Genomic DNA, 15,752 nt, shown 5'->3' with positions numbered 1-15,752 from the left:
CCATGGTCCTTGAGCTTTAATATATTGATGTGGCAAAACGGTGCGTTTAGTTTAGAACTGACGGGCGTTAAACATTTGAGGAAAGATCTAATGGTATGGATTTTTTTTGTATTTTCGATTGACCAAAGGATAAAAAAAAAAATTGAAAAAAAAAAAAATTAGGAATTACAATTTTGAGGCGTTGACTCATGAATTTATAATATATTTACCATTTTTTAAAGAAAAAATGATAGGTTTACAAACAAATTTTACAAAAAATCTTTTTTAACATGACGTGATACAATATGATTGAGTTTTTCAAAAGTTTAATTTATTTTATTTTTAATTATGTTGTAAAAATTTATTTGTAAGCTTAGCATTTTTTTTTTTTAATGTTATATATATATATATATATATATATATATAGGGGTTACAACTTACAACGTATAGTTTATTTCTTCGTTTAGTAATTCCTGCGCATTTCTGTACAGAAAAAAGAAAGGACAGAGGTAAACTCGATTTCGACCTCAGAAAACAGTGGACAGAAAAATAAACAACAAAAGGCACAGAACTCAGTTTCCAAAAACAAGGAGCTAAAAATGGCGAGCGCTCTCTTATCTACTTCCCCCTTTGTCTCTGTGCAAAGTAAGCATTTCCAATGTTCTCAGCTTCAAGTAAAAGCTTGATTTTTTATGTTTTTAGTTTGCTTTTAAGCTTCATATTGACTCGATCTTTATGTAAATTTATCTTGATGTTTTGTGCAAGATAAATATAGTGAAATAATTTCTAATTCTTGGAAAACTATGACGCTTAACGCTGCAATCTCCGAACTGTGTTACTAGAACACTGTTGAACTTCGATTTATTGAACTGGGTGTCTGCTATTTCAAACAGACAGAGAAGTGGGTGGACTTGTGAGGAATTTCAGAAGCTCATTCTATGGCAAAGTGATGTTCAACCAAACTTGTGCGAGAATGAAAGCTAATAGCAGCCATGGAGACCGTGCCGTAGTTGCCTCAGTAGTTAGTACCACTCCATCTTTCTATATCTTGTAATTCTGATTGCATTTTTTGGAGTTGGGTTTTGTGGAAATTAATTAATATCTTTTCGGCAGCATAAGCGAAAAGAAATTATGGGTTTTAGTTTAATAGGAGAATTATAGTGAATTAGAAGGAGTTTTGCAAGATGGGTCTGTGTCTTTAATCTGGTCCAACTTGTTTATTGGGAAGTTCATTTATGTGTTTACAGCTTGGAAGGAGGGTCAAGAAGAAAGAGACTGTGATTCCCGACCCGGATTATCGCATACCTGTAGTTTTTCTTGGTGGGTACTGACTACTTTTCATGTATATTGCAAGGTTGTATTTGGATTTTGTAAGTTATTCTGAACTTATATGAGGAAAGGTCCTAATGAATATTGCCAAACAAGATATATTATTCCATAAACCCAGTGTTGTACTCCTTACTCTCACATAAAAATGTTTCCCACAGGCAGGGTCCAAGTATTCATGTGATAGAAAGGAATACTGCACTAGATGTTCTGAATAATTTGTCCAAACCAAGGATTAGTCCGTTGTGTGTATCATCATCTGTCTTTAGTTATAGACTGCGTGGTTTTTGAATTGGTTCAATCCTGTTTGTTGAAAATCATTGTCAAACTACATACAAGCCTGTTAGCTGGTCTCTGCTTAAATATAGATTATTACTCGGATTGGTGATTAGCTAAATCCAAGAGACACGAGAATTTGTCTAGTTTCACACTACCAATGTCTATCAGTATATTTTTCGAATATAAATTAATTAAATCCTGATTGACAATCTTAGAACTATTAGATTTAATTCATTAGGCTTTCTTGGGAACATTGCATCTGATAATTGCTGAATCAACATCCTTCCTTTCTCCAAGCAAGAGTGCATCTATGTTGTAGATTTTCTTGTAATGTCAAAACAATAATTGAAACAGGTCTAGCTGGGGGGCTAGCCTATACAAATAATCTGTTGCCAGCTGCACCTATTGGTCTCCTTGGATTGCTCCTATTGTTCCAGGTAACAATAACTAGGGCTGGATGGTGTAAGAGGTTTTTCGCAATTACAAGCATTGAGGGGTCAGACCTGCCTATTTTGATTTGGTTCTTTCCTGATTGAACTTAAAATGATTTTTAAGATTCCTCGATAATGGATCTAACACAAGAATGATGACAAAACATGGATGAAAAGCAATCCTTCAGTTGAAGATTTTTATAGACTTCCCCCATTTCATCATGTGTTGCAACTTCATGCAATTATTTTTCGCTGAAACCACCTAACATATTTGTTTCTGTGTTCCAGACTACAAGAGTGAGGTTCGTCTTTGATGAAGAGGCTCTGGTTTGTTCCCTAACCTACCCAAAAAGCATACCAATAATTTCAAATAACGAAACAGCTTAAATGTTTATATAAATCAGCATGTATGTAGTCATTTCTGTGAATATATTTGTTTGCACTAGTGCATCAGGTTGAAGGTTGGTGTGATCTTTTGAAGAACACACTTCTTGTGTTTATTCGACAAAGGGTTCTAGCAACTTGATTGGTTTTAATTTATATTCGGTTGGTCTACACTGGAGCCTATAGGCAATTTAGTGTAAAAGCACTACTTGTAGTAGAGTGTTTGCATGCACTAACAGTAGCATGCACACATATGCATGTCTGTGTAAATTTTTATTGGTTTCTATGAGTATCAATATTATTTGGAAGTGTATATTTGGCAGCACTTGTCCCAAGACGTTGATGTTGCCCATATCTGGAATCTATTTAGAGATCTAACATGTGCCTGAGCTCAACTCTGATGAACTAACTTTGGTGTCTCTCCCCCCTTCCTCTATCTCTCTCTCTAAGTGGCAACTAGTTTTACAAAATGGTCAAATACCTCAATGCTGCAATCTGAGGTCCTACTTTTACTAGTAGATGTAGTTTTTTGTCGTCTTCTACCTAGGCTGTTCATCGATTTGGAGTTGGCAGCACTTGTCCCAAGACGATGATGTTGCTCATATCTGGAATCTTTTTAGAGATCTAGTATGTGCCTGAGCTCAACTCTGATAAACTAACTTTGGTGTCTCTCCTCCATTCCTTTGGCTCTCTCTCCAAGTGGCAAATAGTTTTACAAAATGGTCAAGTACCTCAATGCAGCAATTTGAGCTCCTACTTTTACTAGTAGATGTAGTTTTTTGTCGTCTTTTACCTAGACTGTTCATCGATTTGGAGTTGAGTCCTAAGGTTCTGACCTTGGTAAAAGATCAATCATGTTTAGTATAATTTATTCTTTTATTCCATTCGCAGTTAGTCTATTTTCACTTTACTAAACCTTTGTGTTGCTTCTGTGGTTTTAGGAGGTAAAGGTAGGAGAACAGCTTCAGGATTCAGGTGAAAATGTCTTTGTGGGTGGAAAAAACCGTTGGAAGTGAGCACATGTTATCCATCCATTAGTTTTAACAATTTCAACAGAAGGTTGTCAACTCACTTATTTGATTTATTACAGATATTCAACATTCGTGAATTGGGAGCTTTGGTGGCCAAGTTTCCCTGTTCTCGTGTATTTTAAGGAGACACAAACAAAACCTGAAGGACAAATACACTTCTTTCCAGTGATTTTTGTAAGTACGAAGGAAACAAAATCAGACATTTTATTTAGCATTGTAGTCCAGTTGTATCCAGCTACTTCTCTTTTGAGTGTTTGAAGGATCAAGACCATAGAGTCCTGCTAGCATCTTATCAAGGTTTGCTGGAAACCTAGGGACATTTATAAATGTAGAATGGGAAGGTGTTTGGTAATTGACAGCAATTCTTACTCAAGTTTAGAGCCTAAAGCTTTGATTCCTTAAAAAACATATTTAATCTTTGCTGTTTTCTTGTGACAAACAGAATGGGAAGCAACTTTACGATGTTATGGTGGAGAGAGCTGGCCCTTCAAAAAATAGTGGGCCTCAATAATCCTAAAGGCTTGAGCTTTGTGCTCACAACCATCCTGCTGTGCCATCTATAGCATATAGATGACTGTAGTGAGCAAGGTATGATAGTCACTAACTAGTATGCTGGTTTTAGCCAAACATATTAGGATTCGGTTTTCCTAATTAATGTTTAAAAGAAACAGAATCATTAACTAGGATGCTGCTTACTGCCAAACATATCAGGATTTGCTTTTCCTACTTATAATGTTTAAAAGAAGTTCTAGTATATTATTATTGTTAGAATAATTTCCATGTTAAGCCTTGATTTAATTTCCTTGTAGGTATGTCATTAATTCCCTTCTTTTTCTAGTCTACCTCATCTAATTGTATTAGACAATTCAATACAATAAAGATATAGCCCTAAGGGTTCTTATCAGTGGTGGACGTAGGTCCTTAAGGCTAAATCACCCAAAACCTTTTGTGTTCTTTTTCTCTATTTGCTTTCGCTATTGTTCCCTTCTATTATATTTTACATAAATTTCTACATATCAATCCCTTTAAAAAAAGAAATGAATGGGGATTCACTTGTTTCTTCCCCTTTCAAAATGTTTGATCCCATTCAGGCTCCATGGTTATATATATGTGATTTTGTCAAGCCTTTTTTCTATATAATGCATACATAGTATGACCATTAATAATTCTTGCATCCTGGAGCTCTATCAATTTGGAAGATTATCAGTTTTCACTTCAACTAGGATATTTCTTCCACATCATCACGTAATAGATAAACCAAATTTCTTGAATCCCAAATCTTTGATAACCAGTCATTGACTCTCTCTCTCTCTCTCACTCTCGTGTGCATGTTATTAATTATTTATGTAATTTTTGCAGGTAACAGATCGTTGTGCCTGATTGTTGAAGCTACATTTAGTACATATATTTTTACACTGGACTCTAGAATGTGTTATCAGATATTTTGTTATTGTAATTACACTATCATATTCTGGCGCTGTTTTAGCCAGCTCAAACTTCCTGACTTGAGAATGTTCTCAGGAAACGTTCTATTATGCACAATGTATACAATTAGTTTGTAAGAGGAAAAGACAGTTTCCCTGTATGTATCGACATGAATGGCCATATGTGGTTAATTCAAGTGAGAGTTGTTCTCCCCTTTTTAAGTTCTATTTACACCCATTTCACACCGGCTTATCAATGATCGAGTGTGAATTCTTTTGCTAATTTCTCCACTCCATTTATTTCACAATACATTAAGGTTAGTGGAAAGTTTACTAGTTCAATTGTGCTCTTCCTAAGCACCCAAATTACCTTATGTACCATATGGCTGCGGAAATTTCGAAAGATACGAGTAGTCTCTTATGCCAGCCATTTTTATACCAGACAAGTTCATTTTTCCCTAAGAGAATTAGTTGCTAAAGAAATACAATTACGCTGTAACTAGGAGCAAACAAAAAAGAGGCGAGGACTCTTCTCCTTTCTCTTTCTCGCGCAAGCATGCATGTGGAATCATTGTAAATTCCATATCCTCAATTCATTTACTAAAATTTCAACGCATGAGTCCATACAAGACCAAGTAACAAAATACAAAGAATTTTACATTTTTAGGCTTACAAATAAATGTACAGCCAACAAAGTCTAACTAGCAAGCAAGCCCACAGCAGCTTCTTCCAAACCCAAAGTCTCTTTACATGTATCGTCACTGTCTGCATATATGTTTCCTCTGAGCAGTACAGAAGCCGACTTTGAACCATGCAATTGCCAACCGTGTTCCAGAGGTGTCATTGGGACATCTGACCAATTTATCTGGTTTTCTCTCTTTAGAGCACCTCTAAGATTGTATGCAAGCTCCAAACAAAGGGTAGTGAAAATAGAGAAATGCTGCATGCACTCCTAAGTCTTTACTCTCCAATATGGTAGTGAAAATTATCATTAAATTTTAAATAAATCACCTGATTTTCACTGTTATGTTAGAGAAAGTACACTTGAGAGTGCATATGGATATCTCTCGGGAAAATAATGTCAACCACTCTTAGTACAGTGCGCATCTGTACCATGCAGGGTGCAATGATTATAACCCACAGTTTGTAGGAAGTCTCGGATCTCTTTGGCACTGCTATTACTGGCTTGCAACAGTCGCTCGTCTTCCTCAAAGATGAGATACGGGGCTTCCCTTCCCTTTCTCATTAGCAACTTTGAGGCTCCTTTCAGCACATGATATTCCCAGCCCTGAACATCTATTTTGATCAGAAGCACATGCACCGACTCAGGAATTACTTCATTAAGGGGTGTGGACCTTACTTGAAGTGCTATCTCTTCATTGGATTTGAATGCCAGTTTCGCACCAGTCGCTGAAACAGCACTATTGTCAAGCCGACCAACCAACTGCAATACAAGCAAGGATTAGCACTAGCAATGCAGCAGAAAAAAGAAATAGGTAGCACAACAAATTTAAATGGGATCACAAAAACTTTTTCCTATTTGAAGAATTTAAACATAGTAAATGGATCAGAAGAACAATATAGCCTGACTTAAAGGGTTTCCTGATCCCTCAACGAATTGGAAAAGCATCCAGATGAAATGAATTTGAATTACATGTGTTACATCTAAAAGTAAAATGGTATGTAGTACACAAGTTTAAACACTTGCAACTCATTACCAATTTTACCAGAAGTGAGGCATGCCTTCTTATTAGAGGTTAGTCATTTCATGCTTCCATGTGAGATTAACCATGAATTCTGCATGGTGCATATTTATGGAGCAACCTCTCACTTAGTTAATGTCACTTGGCTTTATACAAAGTAGCAAAATAACAAGTACTTGGGGCCATTGCAACCTCCATCCATATCTACATAACGAAAACCAACCAAAACCAATCACAAGCACCTCTTAGTTCACTATGGAATCCAGTACATCAGCGTCCCAGACCTTAGCCTAAGACCAAGGCATGATCATAATCTGCAGCAAGAAGCCAGCCCAATCACACCTTAACAGGTTCCATGACCTTAAAAGGCCACCTTTTATGTTCTCAAAGCCACATAACCTCAAATGAGCTCTCAGGAGTACATATTATCTCCACCATTTGTTCAATCCAATGAACACTAACAAGTAAAGAATTTAGATAGATCCATTAGGAGACGCTAACCTACCATCTAAATCATGGCATATAATCAAATCCAAACCAATACGTAAACAAATCACCAAAATTGCCACCCCTACTTTGAATCAAACATTATAAGATTGATGAAACATCTTAATGTAATTTTAGATATATTCCAACAAAATTAAACTTCCATTTTCGGACATCCTATCCCATATACACATCACTTATGTAATTTAAAATCCCATTTCCTTTGGCATAAACTATTTCTTTCCAAAAACATGAACTACTACTATTAATTAATCCCAATCATGCACATTACGAGAACCTACACCTTAGATTCCGAGGGAACTAGACCTTTTACAAACACAAAGTTTGAAGGTAATTTTCTAATTACTTTTATTCACCAAAAGTGGATTTAATTAATAGTACAAGTAGGAGAATAACAATCAATGAAAAATTAGAATGCTAACTAGACTCTAACACTAACAAATAGAGATTATACTCCTTATTGACTACAAATACTATCTGATACGATAAATCTAATCTTAAAATACTGATAACAAAACAAAACTAATATAAACTAATCTTAAAAAAATCCCTAATACATAGAATTCTACTCTAATACAATGTCTCTCCTTTAACTTTACGTTACTTCCCTAACACCATAGCACAGCCCCAACAACAATAACATAAAGCGCAAAACAAACAATACCTTGTGGAACGTAATGTTCCCACTCCGGTCCGACGCGGCAGCCTCGAACACGGTGACCAAATCCCCAACCCGATTCAGATAAATCCCATCACAAATCCTCTGCAAGTTCTCGAATACCGGCTCGAAGGCCAAAACCCTAAACCCCATCGCCGCGGCAGCGAAGCTGGCCATGCCCACATTGGCACCCACATCCACAACAACCCCATTATCTCTCCCTTCACCCCTCAGCTTCTCCAGAACCTTCTGGACCGAAACCGAGATATCGGGCTTCCGAAAGAGTTTCCCTTTCAGCATTCTGACAATGTTCTTGTGGGGCTTATCGGGCAGGGTTCCAAGGTCGGCGAGCGAGTAGAGGAAGGGATATCGGAGGCCCTCCACGAGGTTCGCAATCACGGGGTGGGATTGGGGGCACTTCTGGCAATTGAAAGGTGGGATTGGGTAGAATGGGAAATCGGATTTGTAGGTGGGGTTGGTGATAGGGTATGAGGATTGGGTGGAGAGATAGACGAAGAACATGAGGAAAAGGAGGGCGCTAATGAAGAGTAAGCAGACGGTCTTGGAGAGGTGGAACTGCGACGGTTTTTCCCTTTTCCAAGCATTCGCCATCAATGATAAAGTTGAGGTTTTCCGGGAAAATTTAAAACTTTCTCGGGAAACTGAGTGGATCTCTGGAGAGAGATTTCTTGATTTTTTTTTTTTTTTTACTTCTTCTACCTTGGAAAGGAGTGAGCTGAGAGTGGGGATGTAATGTGGATGTGAACGGTGTAGGCCAATTTTCCGGGAAAGTGGGATTTTCCGGGAAGGTGTGGGATTGGATCTGTGGAGTGAGTGTTTTGTTTATCTGGTGAAAGAGTGAGTTAGGAAGCTGTGAGCCTGTCTGCCTGAGTGCGAATTGGGAGAGACTTGCCCAAAAAATAAATAAATAAATAGTGCAAGTCACGGTATTTCAATTTCAAATAGTGCAATTTTAAATATAGTGATCATAAAATTATGAAGTTAAATATTTGGTAAAACTAGTTGATTTTTAAAACTTTATTTTAACTTTTAACTTTTAAAATGATGCGTTTTGAAAAATGTAATATCAATTTTTAAAAACACCCACAAAAAATGCACTTTTAGTATGTATGGCCAACCAGAATGCGTTGACATGGGATGTGGGAAATAGCAATATACAAGTAGCATTACTCTTAACATTAAACCCTAGTGCTAGTAATTTAACTCACAATCCACGAACACAATACGAGCCTGACATGTAAGTTTAGAGCTAGGGTTAAGGTTAATCGGGTTTGGATCCCGTTTATGACCCGTTTAATAAATGGGTCGTGTCGTGTTAACCCGCGGGTTTACGGGTTGACCCGTTTATTATTATTATTATTTTAACTTAATTTTTTAACCCAAAACAAAAAAGAATTGTCATTCATTTGTTTTGTAGTGCATGCTATAGATGTCCATTGGAATTAGACACGTATCTTAAAATTGAGCTAAATAGATTGTCCATATGTTTGTTGAATTTATGCTAGTTATTTTAAGATATGTTGAGATGTACATGCTCAAGCTCAATCAACACTAATAATGGATCAATGAATTATGTTTTGTTGTTTTGGAGGCTTTCTATCAATTCTCCCAACCACTATTCTTTTGCAATTAAAAATTGCCACATTGCTTCTTGGTTGTTAGGATTTTACCATTTTGGTTAAGCTCTAAAAATTAAAATGACTTAACTGCGTGTCGGGTCGGGTTGTGCCGGGTCATTTCGGGTCAAAACCTATTGACAACTAAATTTAACGTGTTTATGGGTTGATCGTATCAATCCGAAATAACACGTTTATCTAAACAGGTTACACGTGTCGTGTTGTGTTACCCGTTAAGAAAACATGTTTGACATATTTATATAAACGTGTTGGGTTTGAGTTGACATAAACAGATTCGTGGGTCAACCGGGTTGACACAAACTTGACACGCCAACCCATTTTGCCAGTCCCGTTAACAGCATTTATATAATCCATTAAAACAATTACGGGCATTTTTGTAATGTTTATTAATTATTGATAATGCAGCTTCATAGTGGTGGACCGGTGGTTCGTGTCGGTTGTACGTGTCCAACTTGGGTCGAGACTGGAGAGGTGGGCTAGCTACTTCTGTACGACGGTAGAAATTTCGCTGGCAGTATTGAGTTTACCGAGGAATAAGCATTTGTGTACAATAAGATCCTAAATGCTTGCCAAGTCGAAATGTGGGCCTCAAAAGTAGAGGAAATGAAGTTGATGGATTTAGGAGGCTCGAGTTGGACTGTTGTAACATCCCCAGCCCGTTAAGGCTGAGTTTGCCACTTTTCTTCTTTTACAACAAAAGTTATTGCAAAGATCTATAAGGTCTATCAGAGTACTTGATTTTAAAGGATACGAAAAATGTATAAAACATTATTCAAGAGATTTTATTACAAGCGAAATTAGAAAACATTAAACTTTAGTTGCGGAATATCATATCATTACAATAACTTATATGAAAAGACTTTGAAAATTAATAATTATTCCCACCCCATTCCGGCCTCCTATTCCAGCATCCTTTCTACCTGAAAACAAGAAATAAAACTGAATGAGCCCAAAGGGGCCCAGCAAGTAAAATCCACAACCATAAATAGTTTTACTCCTTGTTCTCAGTTTTGAAAATCATTTTCGCAAATAAATATAATTCTAGCCATAATAATATCTGTATGTACGGTTGCATCTCCCGTAACATATACATACTATTACCTCTAGTAATAGATCATCGTTGTAAATCATCTTTATAAATCATCATCATAATGCATTATTATAAATAATCTTTGTAAATCATCATAGCATATCATCGTTGAAAATATAGTATCATTTTCTCATAATAGGGCCCATGTACACTATTACCCCTGTGCACGAGGGTTGCGGGTCCTTGTGACCATGGCACTGAACTGTGGCCACAGCCATGCCCGACCGTCAATTAACTCTTTCTTGGTGCACTCAACGGTCTAGTTGATGGAATACCACCTTCTGGCATAGCCTCCTTCAGTGGTTTCGCCTCCATCCGAGTATCGGTACCGAACTCTCATCTTTACTTATCTTGGGGCCAAAAATACTCTCCTCCATACATGTGCCCTTATTTCATAAACATTTATCTCATCTCTTGTACTTTTCTTTGTACTTCTTTTGATGCATCTTAGGGCAACATGTAGGAGGGTTTATCATCTTTTTTCTTTCTTATAATCATCATCATTTCTCAACTTTCTTTTCTCAAAATGGAAACCTTTTCAAATATAAACTTGTTGTACTTAGAAAGCGTTTAAATAAATAGAAACTTTCTAGATAATTCTTTTAGAAATCCTTCATGCATGCAACATAACTTCATAATACATAAATAAAATAATCATTTACAATTTACTAAAGAATGAATAAATAGCATGACATGAAGTAATTTTAGAAGGGGTAGTGAATTTACTTACCTCTAGACTGAAGCTAAAAGTGGTATGAAGGAATCCAGTTGCTCCAATATGACTAACACCACTAGTATATCTTTTGAAACTAATTTCTAAAGTCCGCTATCTCTTGTGTTCTTTCTTTCTTGTAGCGCTTGGTCTCGCCCTTTCTCTCTCTGTTCTGAGTAAACACTCTTAGAAAGAAGAAAGACCGAGTAAAAAGCGGAAGAAGGAAGAATATATGCAAGAGATGGGAGAGGAGATGAGTGGTGAAAATTGTGAAGGAGAAGAGCTCTATTTATAGGAGAAAATCAAATACTATTCTACCTTCAATTTACAATTATACCCTCATTTTACTATTTCACCAACCCTATACTATTTCACCAACCCTATACTATTCTACCAACCCTATACTATTCTACCAACCCTATACTATTCTACCTATACTATTCTACCTTCTTATTCTACCATCCTTATACCTACCATTTACTATCATATTATTTCACCAATTACCATTCTCTAATTACCACTCTCATAAATTTCCAAGAATTAAAATCCTTAGCTACAATGGATATTAAAATAACATCATTATCAAAATAATCTATTTAAATAGCTTTGAAAATTCTGGGACACTACAATCTTCCCTCCTTATTAGAATTTCGTCCTCGAAATTAAAACCTATAATATTATCGTCCAATCTTCAAGTTGAGGGATTCAGATTTAAAATATTCCTTTCAATCCTTCATCAAAGCCTACTCTCTTTTATCATATTGAAATTCCATCTCCTTCTTTTAGGAGTAAATTTTATTCACAGTCTAAAGTCTCAATTTCTGCAATCATTCATCAGTTCACACTAAAATCTTACCTCAAAATCTTTTCCATTTTTTTTTCCCAACCTCAATAACAACAATCGAGTTATTCATCAATAGTCCACAGTCAAGGTTTAAACATCAAATTAATAAATCATGTGATCAATAGTCCATACCTCCAAACATCATAATCCTCCTTGCAAGCCTGCAATAATTCTCTCGATCTAATTTAATCAATCTTATCAAAAAGGTGTAAAAATCATCCCCGCCTATATTCTCTTTAGTATCTCAGTATTCCCAATCATGCATACGAAATTTTAATATGATGCTCTAATAATTATTAACTTTTCACCATCATAAACCTATAAAAGTAAATAGCACCAACATTCTACAGTTTATATTTTCCAAAAACATCATTACATAAATATACCTCAGAAGTGACATCATAATTCGATTCATTCTAAATACACAACCGTTTCTATTTTCTCATCCCAACTTTTGTGTCGATGCTACAATATCAGCGAAAATCTTCCAGTACTACATTTTTACTTAATAAATCATAACTCAACAAAAGAAACTCGTAATTAAGATTTCAACTCAAACGAAATACACGATTACATCAAATGTAAGATTCTCATCCATTCTTGACTAATACATGCTGTGTTTTGCTGCGTTCTAGAGATGAAATTGATAAGCAAGCAAAGTAGGATATGGGTAAGTTTCCAGGCTGGAAGTTCCAAAGTACACATGCTATAATTTCTCTCCCTTGGGTCTTGCAAGGTCAAGAAGAGAAAAGAGAGAAAGATAGTCCGGTTGCTTTCTAGAAATGAAGATTTGAAAAGCATTTCAGGACATGGCATGTATGTGAGACTTTCAAAATACCCACATCGGATGCTCTCTCTCTTCTGTCATTTATGGAGACTGAGAAGAAAATGGAGATATTTAGCCTGAGAAGCATGATCAAGGATAATCTTGCTTCCTCAGGACATGATCAACGATAATCTTGCTTCAATGGTTTACTACTGAGAGTATAAGGTGTTGGGTTTGTGAATCAAATCGTGATGCTTGCATTTTTCTCTCTCTTGAGGATATGCTCAACTGGGAGAAAAGTCGAGCTTTTATTGTATGGAAGGCTATTAACAGAAGATTTCAGGCGAAGGGGTATGATCAGAAGGCATGTGTTGCAATGGAGAAAGAGGTGGGAATTTATAGGAAAGATTTCTGGTAATGAACGAGCGCGTGGTGCGCGTTGGCATGACAATTCATTCAGTTGCCCACGCATGGTATTCGAAGTCGTTGATTGAACAGTGGGTTTGAAAAATGAGCTCAGTCGAATTTATGACAGGAGACAAGATCCTACTTCCATGGGATCTTTTGACAAAATTTCCATCGCGGCCCGAGGTCGCCTAACGCTTTGTTGTTTACTGTTTATTTCACTTGAAGTGAAAAATTTCTTTAAAGCCACTCGTCTGCTACTTCCAGAAACTTCAAAAAAAATCTCTTCAGTTTCTGACGCTCAGTCTCTTCTCAGTACTTCATCTCTCCCAATTTCTTCGTATTCTCAACTATTTTTCCTTACTCTCCTAAATATGGGAGTATCATCATCATCCGTTAACAACCTCGATTTGAATATTGCTCCTGCAGCACAACCCATTGTTATGCCTGACGTGCAACCGGATGTGCCTGTTGTTCCCCCTGAAGTGTCTGCTATTCATCCCGTCGTACCTGTTACACACCCTAATGAACCTGCTGCATATCCTAACGTATGGCAGCCAACTTTTGTCTTTGACAATCGTCCTATCACTATTCACGATTCTGTCATGCTCCATGATTCTACTGCTGTAGCAGTGGCCAAAGGTTTTGTAATTCCACGGGATCAAACATTCTTAGCGGATAGGTCGGATACTGATGCTATTAATAGTTCATTGGCATTCAGTATCCAAGGTGCTGCTTCAGTTTCTGACATGGCACAACGTTTGAGTGCCAGAAATGTTGAGCTGAAAGTCTCAAGAAACCAAATCGGGGTCTTACAGCGACTGCTCAAATACTACAAACGAAAACACGTGGATTTGAAGCAGGAAAATACTCAACTGAAAAAGATGATGTTATCCTACGTAGAATACTTGGGACCAAAGATGCTAGAAATGGAGAAGAATACCGAACGTCTCCAGCGACAGCACGAAAAACTCCGGGTCGATGTTCAGGGGTGTTGCAAGTCTCTCCGCACACGCTCTAGTCAGGTACCTCATTAGAAATAAATATTCTCTTTGATAATTCAATTATATAAATATATACAATTCTGCTCATACTAGGTTTTCTCTATGCAGAAATAACTTTCCTGGAGCAGCTCTGAGGAATCATCTGCTCATCATTACCACGTGTCTCTTTATGCAACAAATTCCTTTTTTTTTTTTTTTTTTTTTTTTGGGACACTGGTATGTAATATTATAAGGAGCTTGTTCTCCAAACATTTCTTTTCGTAATCATTCAGTACTCATTCAATATTCATTATATAATCATCCTGTCATTATAATAACTTCCTTTAAACAAACAATCTGTTTAGCAAGTTAATCACTCAATAAAACATCTAAGTATGCACCATCACATGTTATCAACCTCTAAAATACTTTAATATCATTGAACATATATCTTATAAGAGAAATTTAGATCATGTCACTATATTATCACTGTATTATATTGTCTTTCAACTCTTACCTTTATGCTTCAATTTACCTCAAGAATAATAATCCATTATCTTTACTTAGTAAAAGAAAATTATATCAAAAGCTTTGGCATGTAACTAAAATTTCTCATAATTTCATATCCACTAATGCCTCAAAATTTAAATATTATCCACAACCTAGGAGCATCAATTCATCCTCAAAACTTTAAGCATCACTTCAATATAATTTACCTCAATTACAGAAAACCTAACACCTCAAATTCTAAGGATCACCTCAAAGATTTCATGAATTATACCTTAAAGTCATCACAATCATCCAAAAATATCAAAATCCTTAAATCACAAATTTATATATCAAAATATCTTATAGATTCTAGGGTATACCTCAGTTGCATTTATCCCTGCAATACTTAGGCATTCACTTCATGCTACTACGTAATCCTTATTCATCAATCCATATATTACAACATCAATCATAGTATCATTATTGTCATCAACCAAACCTTAGCCATTACCAAAAACTCATATAAACTATTATATCATTAATTCAGTTCAAGAATCATTTCACCACCGACCTCCATAAGACCATTCGTTACTAAGTCACTTACACCATTTGTCTCACAACCTAAATCAATAAAACCATTTTGTTACCAAGTTAATTACACAAATCATCTCGTAACCTAAATCTATAGAATCATCATACGATTTTTAAATCATGATCAATAATCTTTTCTAAATCCTCGAGACACCTTAAAATATACCCTTATAAATCGATACTCTAGAAAACTGCCGCAAATCCAAATAGGCAGATACTATAGATCACAACCTATCTATAAAATAAAAATTCATCTTCGTCATTAACATGATCACAATAATAAAATCCTCCAAATTAATCACACTAAGATTTTTTTTTTTTTTTTTTTTTTTTCAAAAAAATTAGCCATTAGAAAAATGCTCATGCATCATTTATTAGAGACCACACAACAATGCACACTCTACTTTGCCGGAATGTGGCTTCTCATTAACCCCCCAAATTTTTTTTTTTTTGTTTTTTTTTTTTTTTTGTTTTTTTTGTTTTTTTTTTTTG

At 35.9% G+C, this 15,752-nt stretch overlaps 2 protein-coding genes across 3 annotated transcripts; one reads left to right on the top strand and one right to left on the bottom strand.

The window, feature by feature from the left end:
- The first annotated feature begins 451 nt into the window (after positions 1-451).
- LOC132166770 (uncharacterized) lies at positions 452-5,076 on the top strand. The gene is made up of 9 exons (XM_059577654.2): positions 452-624; positions 873-1,000; positions 1,227-1,299; positions 1,939-2,021; positions 2,304-2,342; positions 3,341-3,411; positions 3,490-3,604; positions 3,873-4,018; positions 4,790-5,076. The coding sequence occupies exons 1-8, from the start codon at positions 579-581 to the stop codon at positions 3,939-3,941; spliced, it is 624 nt and encodes a 207-aa protein (XP_059433637.1). The 5' UTR covers positions 452-578; the 3' UTR covers positions 3,942-4,018; positions 4,790-5,076.
- A 774-nt stretch (positions 5,077-5,850) lies between these two features.
- On the bottom strand, positions 5,851-8,612 carry LOC132165640 (FkbM family methyltransferase). 2 transcript variants are annotated; one of them, XM_059576285.2, is made up of 3 exons: positions 7,729-8,612; positions 6,215-6,298; positions 5,851-6,142 (listed from the first exon to the last, which is right to left on the bottom strand). In XM_059576285.2, exons 1-3 carry the CDS (start codon positions 8,332-8,334, stop codon positions 5,936-5,938), a joined length of 897 nt encoding a protein of 298 aa, XP_059432268.1. In that variant the 5' UTR covers positions 8,335-8,612; the 3' UTR covers positions 5,851-5,935. The 2 variants fall into 2 exon arrangements, with proteins under 2 accessions (XP_059432268.1, XP_059432267.2); XM_059576284.2 differs by having other exon boundaries at positions 5,851-6,298.
- Between the last annotated feature and the right edge of the window lie 7,140 nt (positions 8,613-15,752).

The sequence above is a fragment of the Corylus avellana genome, chromosome 11, assembly GCF_965113065.1.
Source record: "Corylus avellana chromosome 11, dhCorAvel1.hap1.2, whole genome shotgun sequence".
Taxonomy (NCBI): domain Eukaryota; kingdom Viridiplantae; phylum Streptophyta; class Magnoliopsida; order Fagales; family Betulaceae; genus Corylus; species Corylus avellana.
The sequence above is the reverse complement of the archived record's forward strand: the minus strand, read 5'-3'. Positions and strand labels throughout refer to the sequence as shown.

What these genes read in the sequence shown, in the direction of transcription:
- LOC132166770 (XM_059577654.2), top strand. Translation starts at nt 579, where the DNA reads ATGGCGAGCGCTCTCTTATCTACTTCCCCCTTTGTCTCTGTGCAAA. An exon ending in CCCCTTTGTCTCTGTGCAAA is followed by an intron (nt 625 to 872) that starts GTAAGCATTTCC and finishes TATTTCAAACAG; the next exon opens with ACAGAGAAGTGGGTGGACTT. An exon ending in CATACCTGTAGTTTTTCTTG is followed by an intron (nt 1,300 to 1,938) that starts GTGGGTACTGAC and finishes TAATTGAAACAG; the next exon opens with GTCTAGCTGGGGGGCTAGCC.
- LOC132165640 (XM_059576284.2), bottom strand. Translation starts at nt 8,334, where the DNA reads ATGGCGAATGCTTGGAAAAGGGAAAAACCGTCGCAGTTCCACCTCTCC. An exon ending in GGAACATTACGTTCCACAAG is followed by an intron (nt 6,299 to 7,728) that starts GTATTGTTTGTT and finishes CTTGTATTGCAG; the next exon opens with TTGGTTGGTCGGCTTGACAA.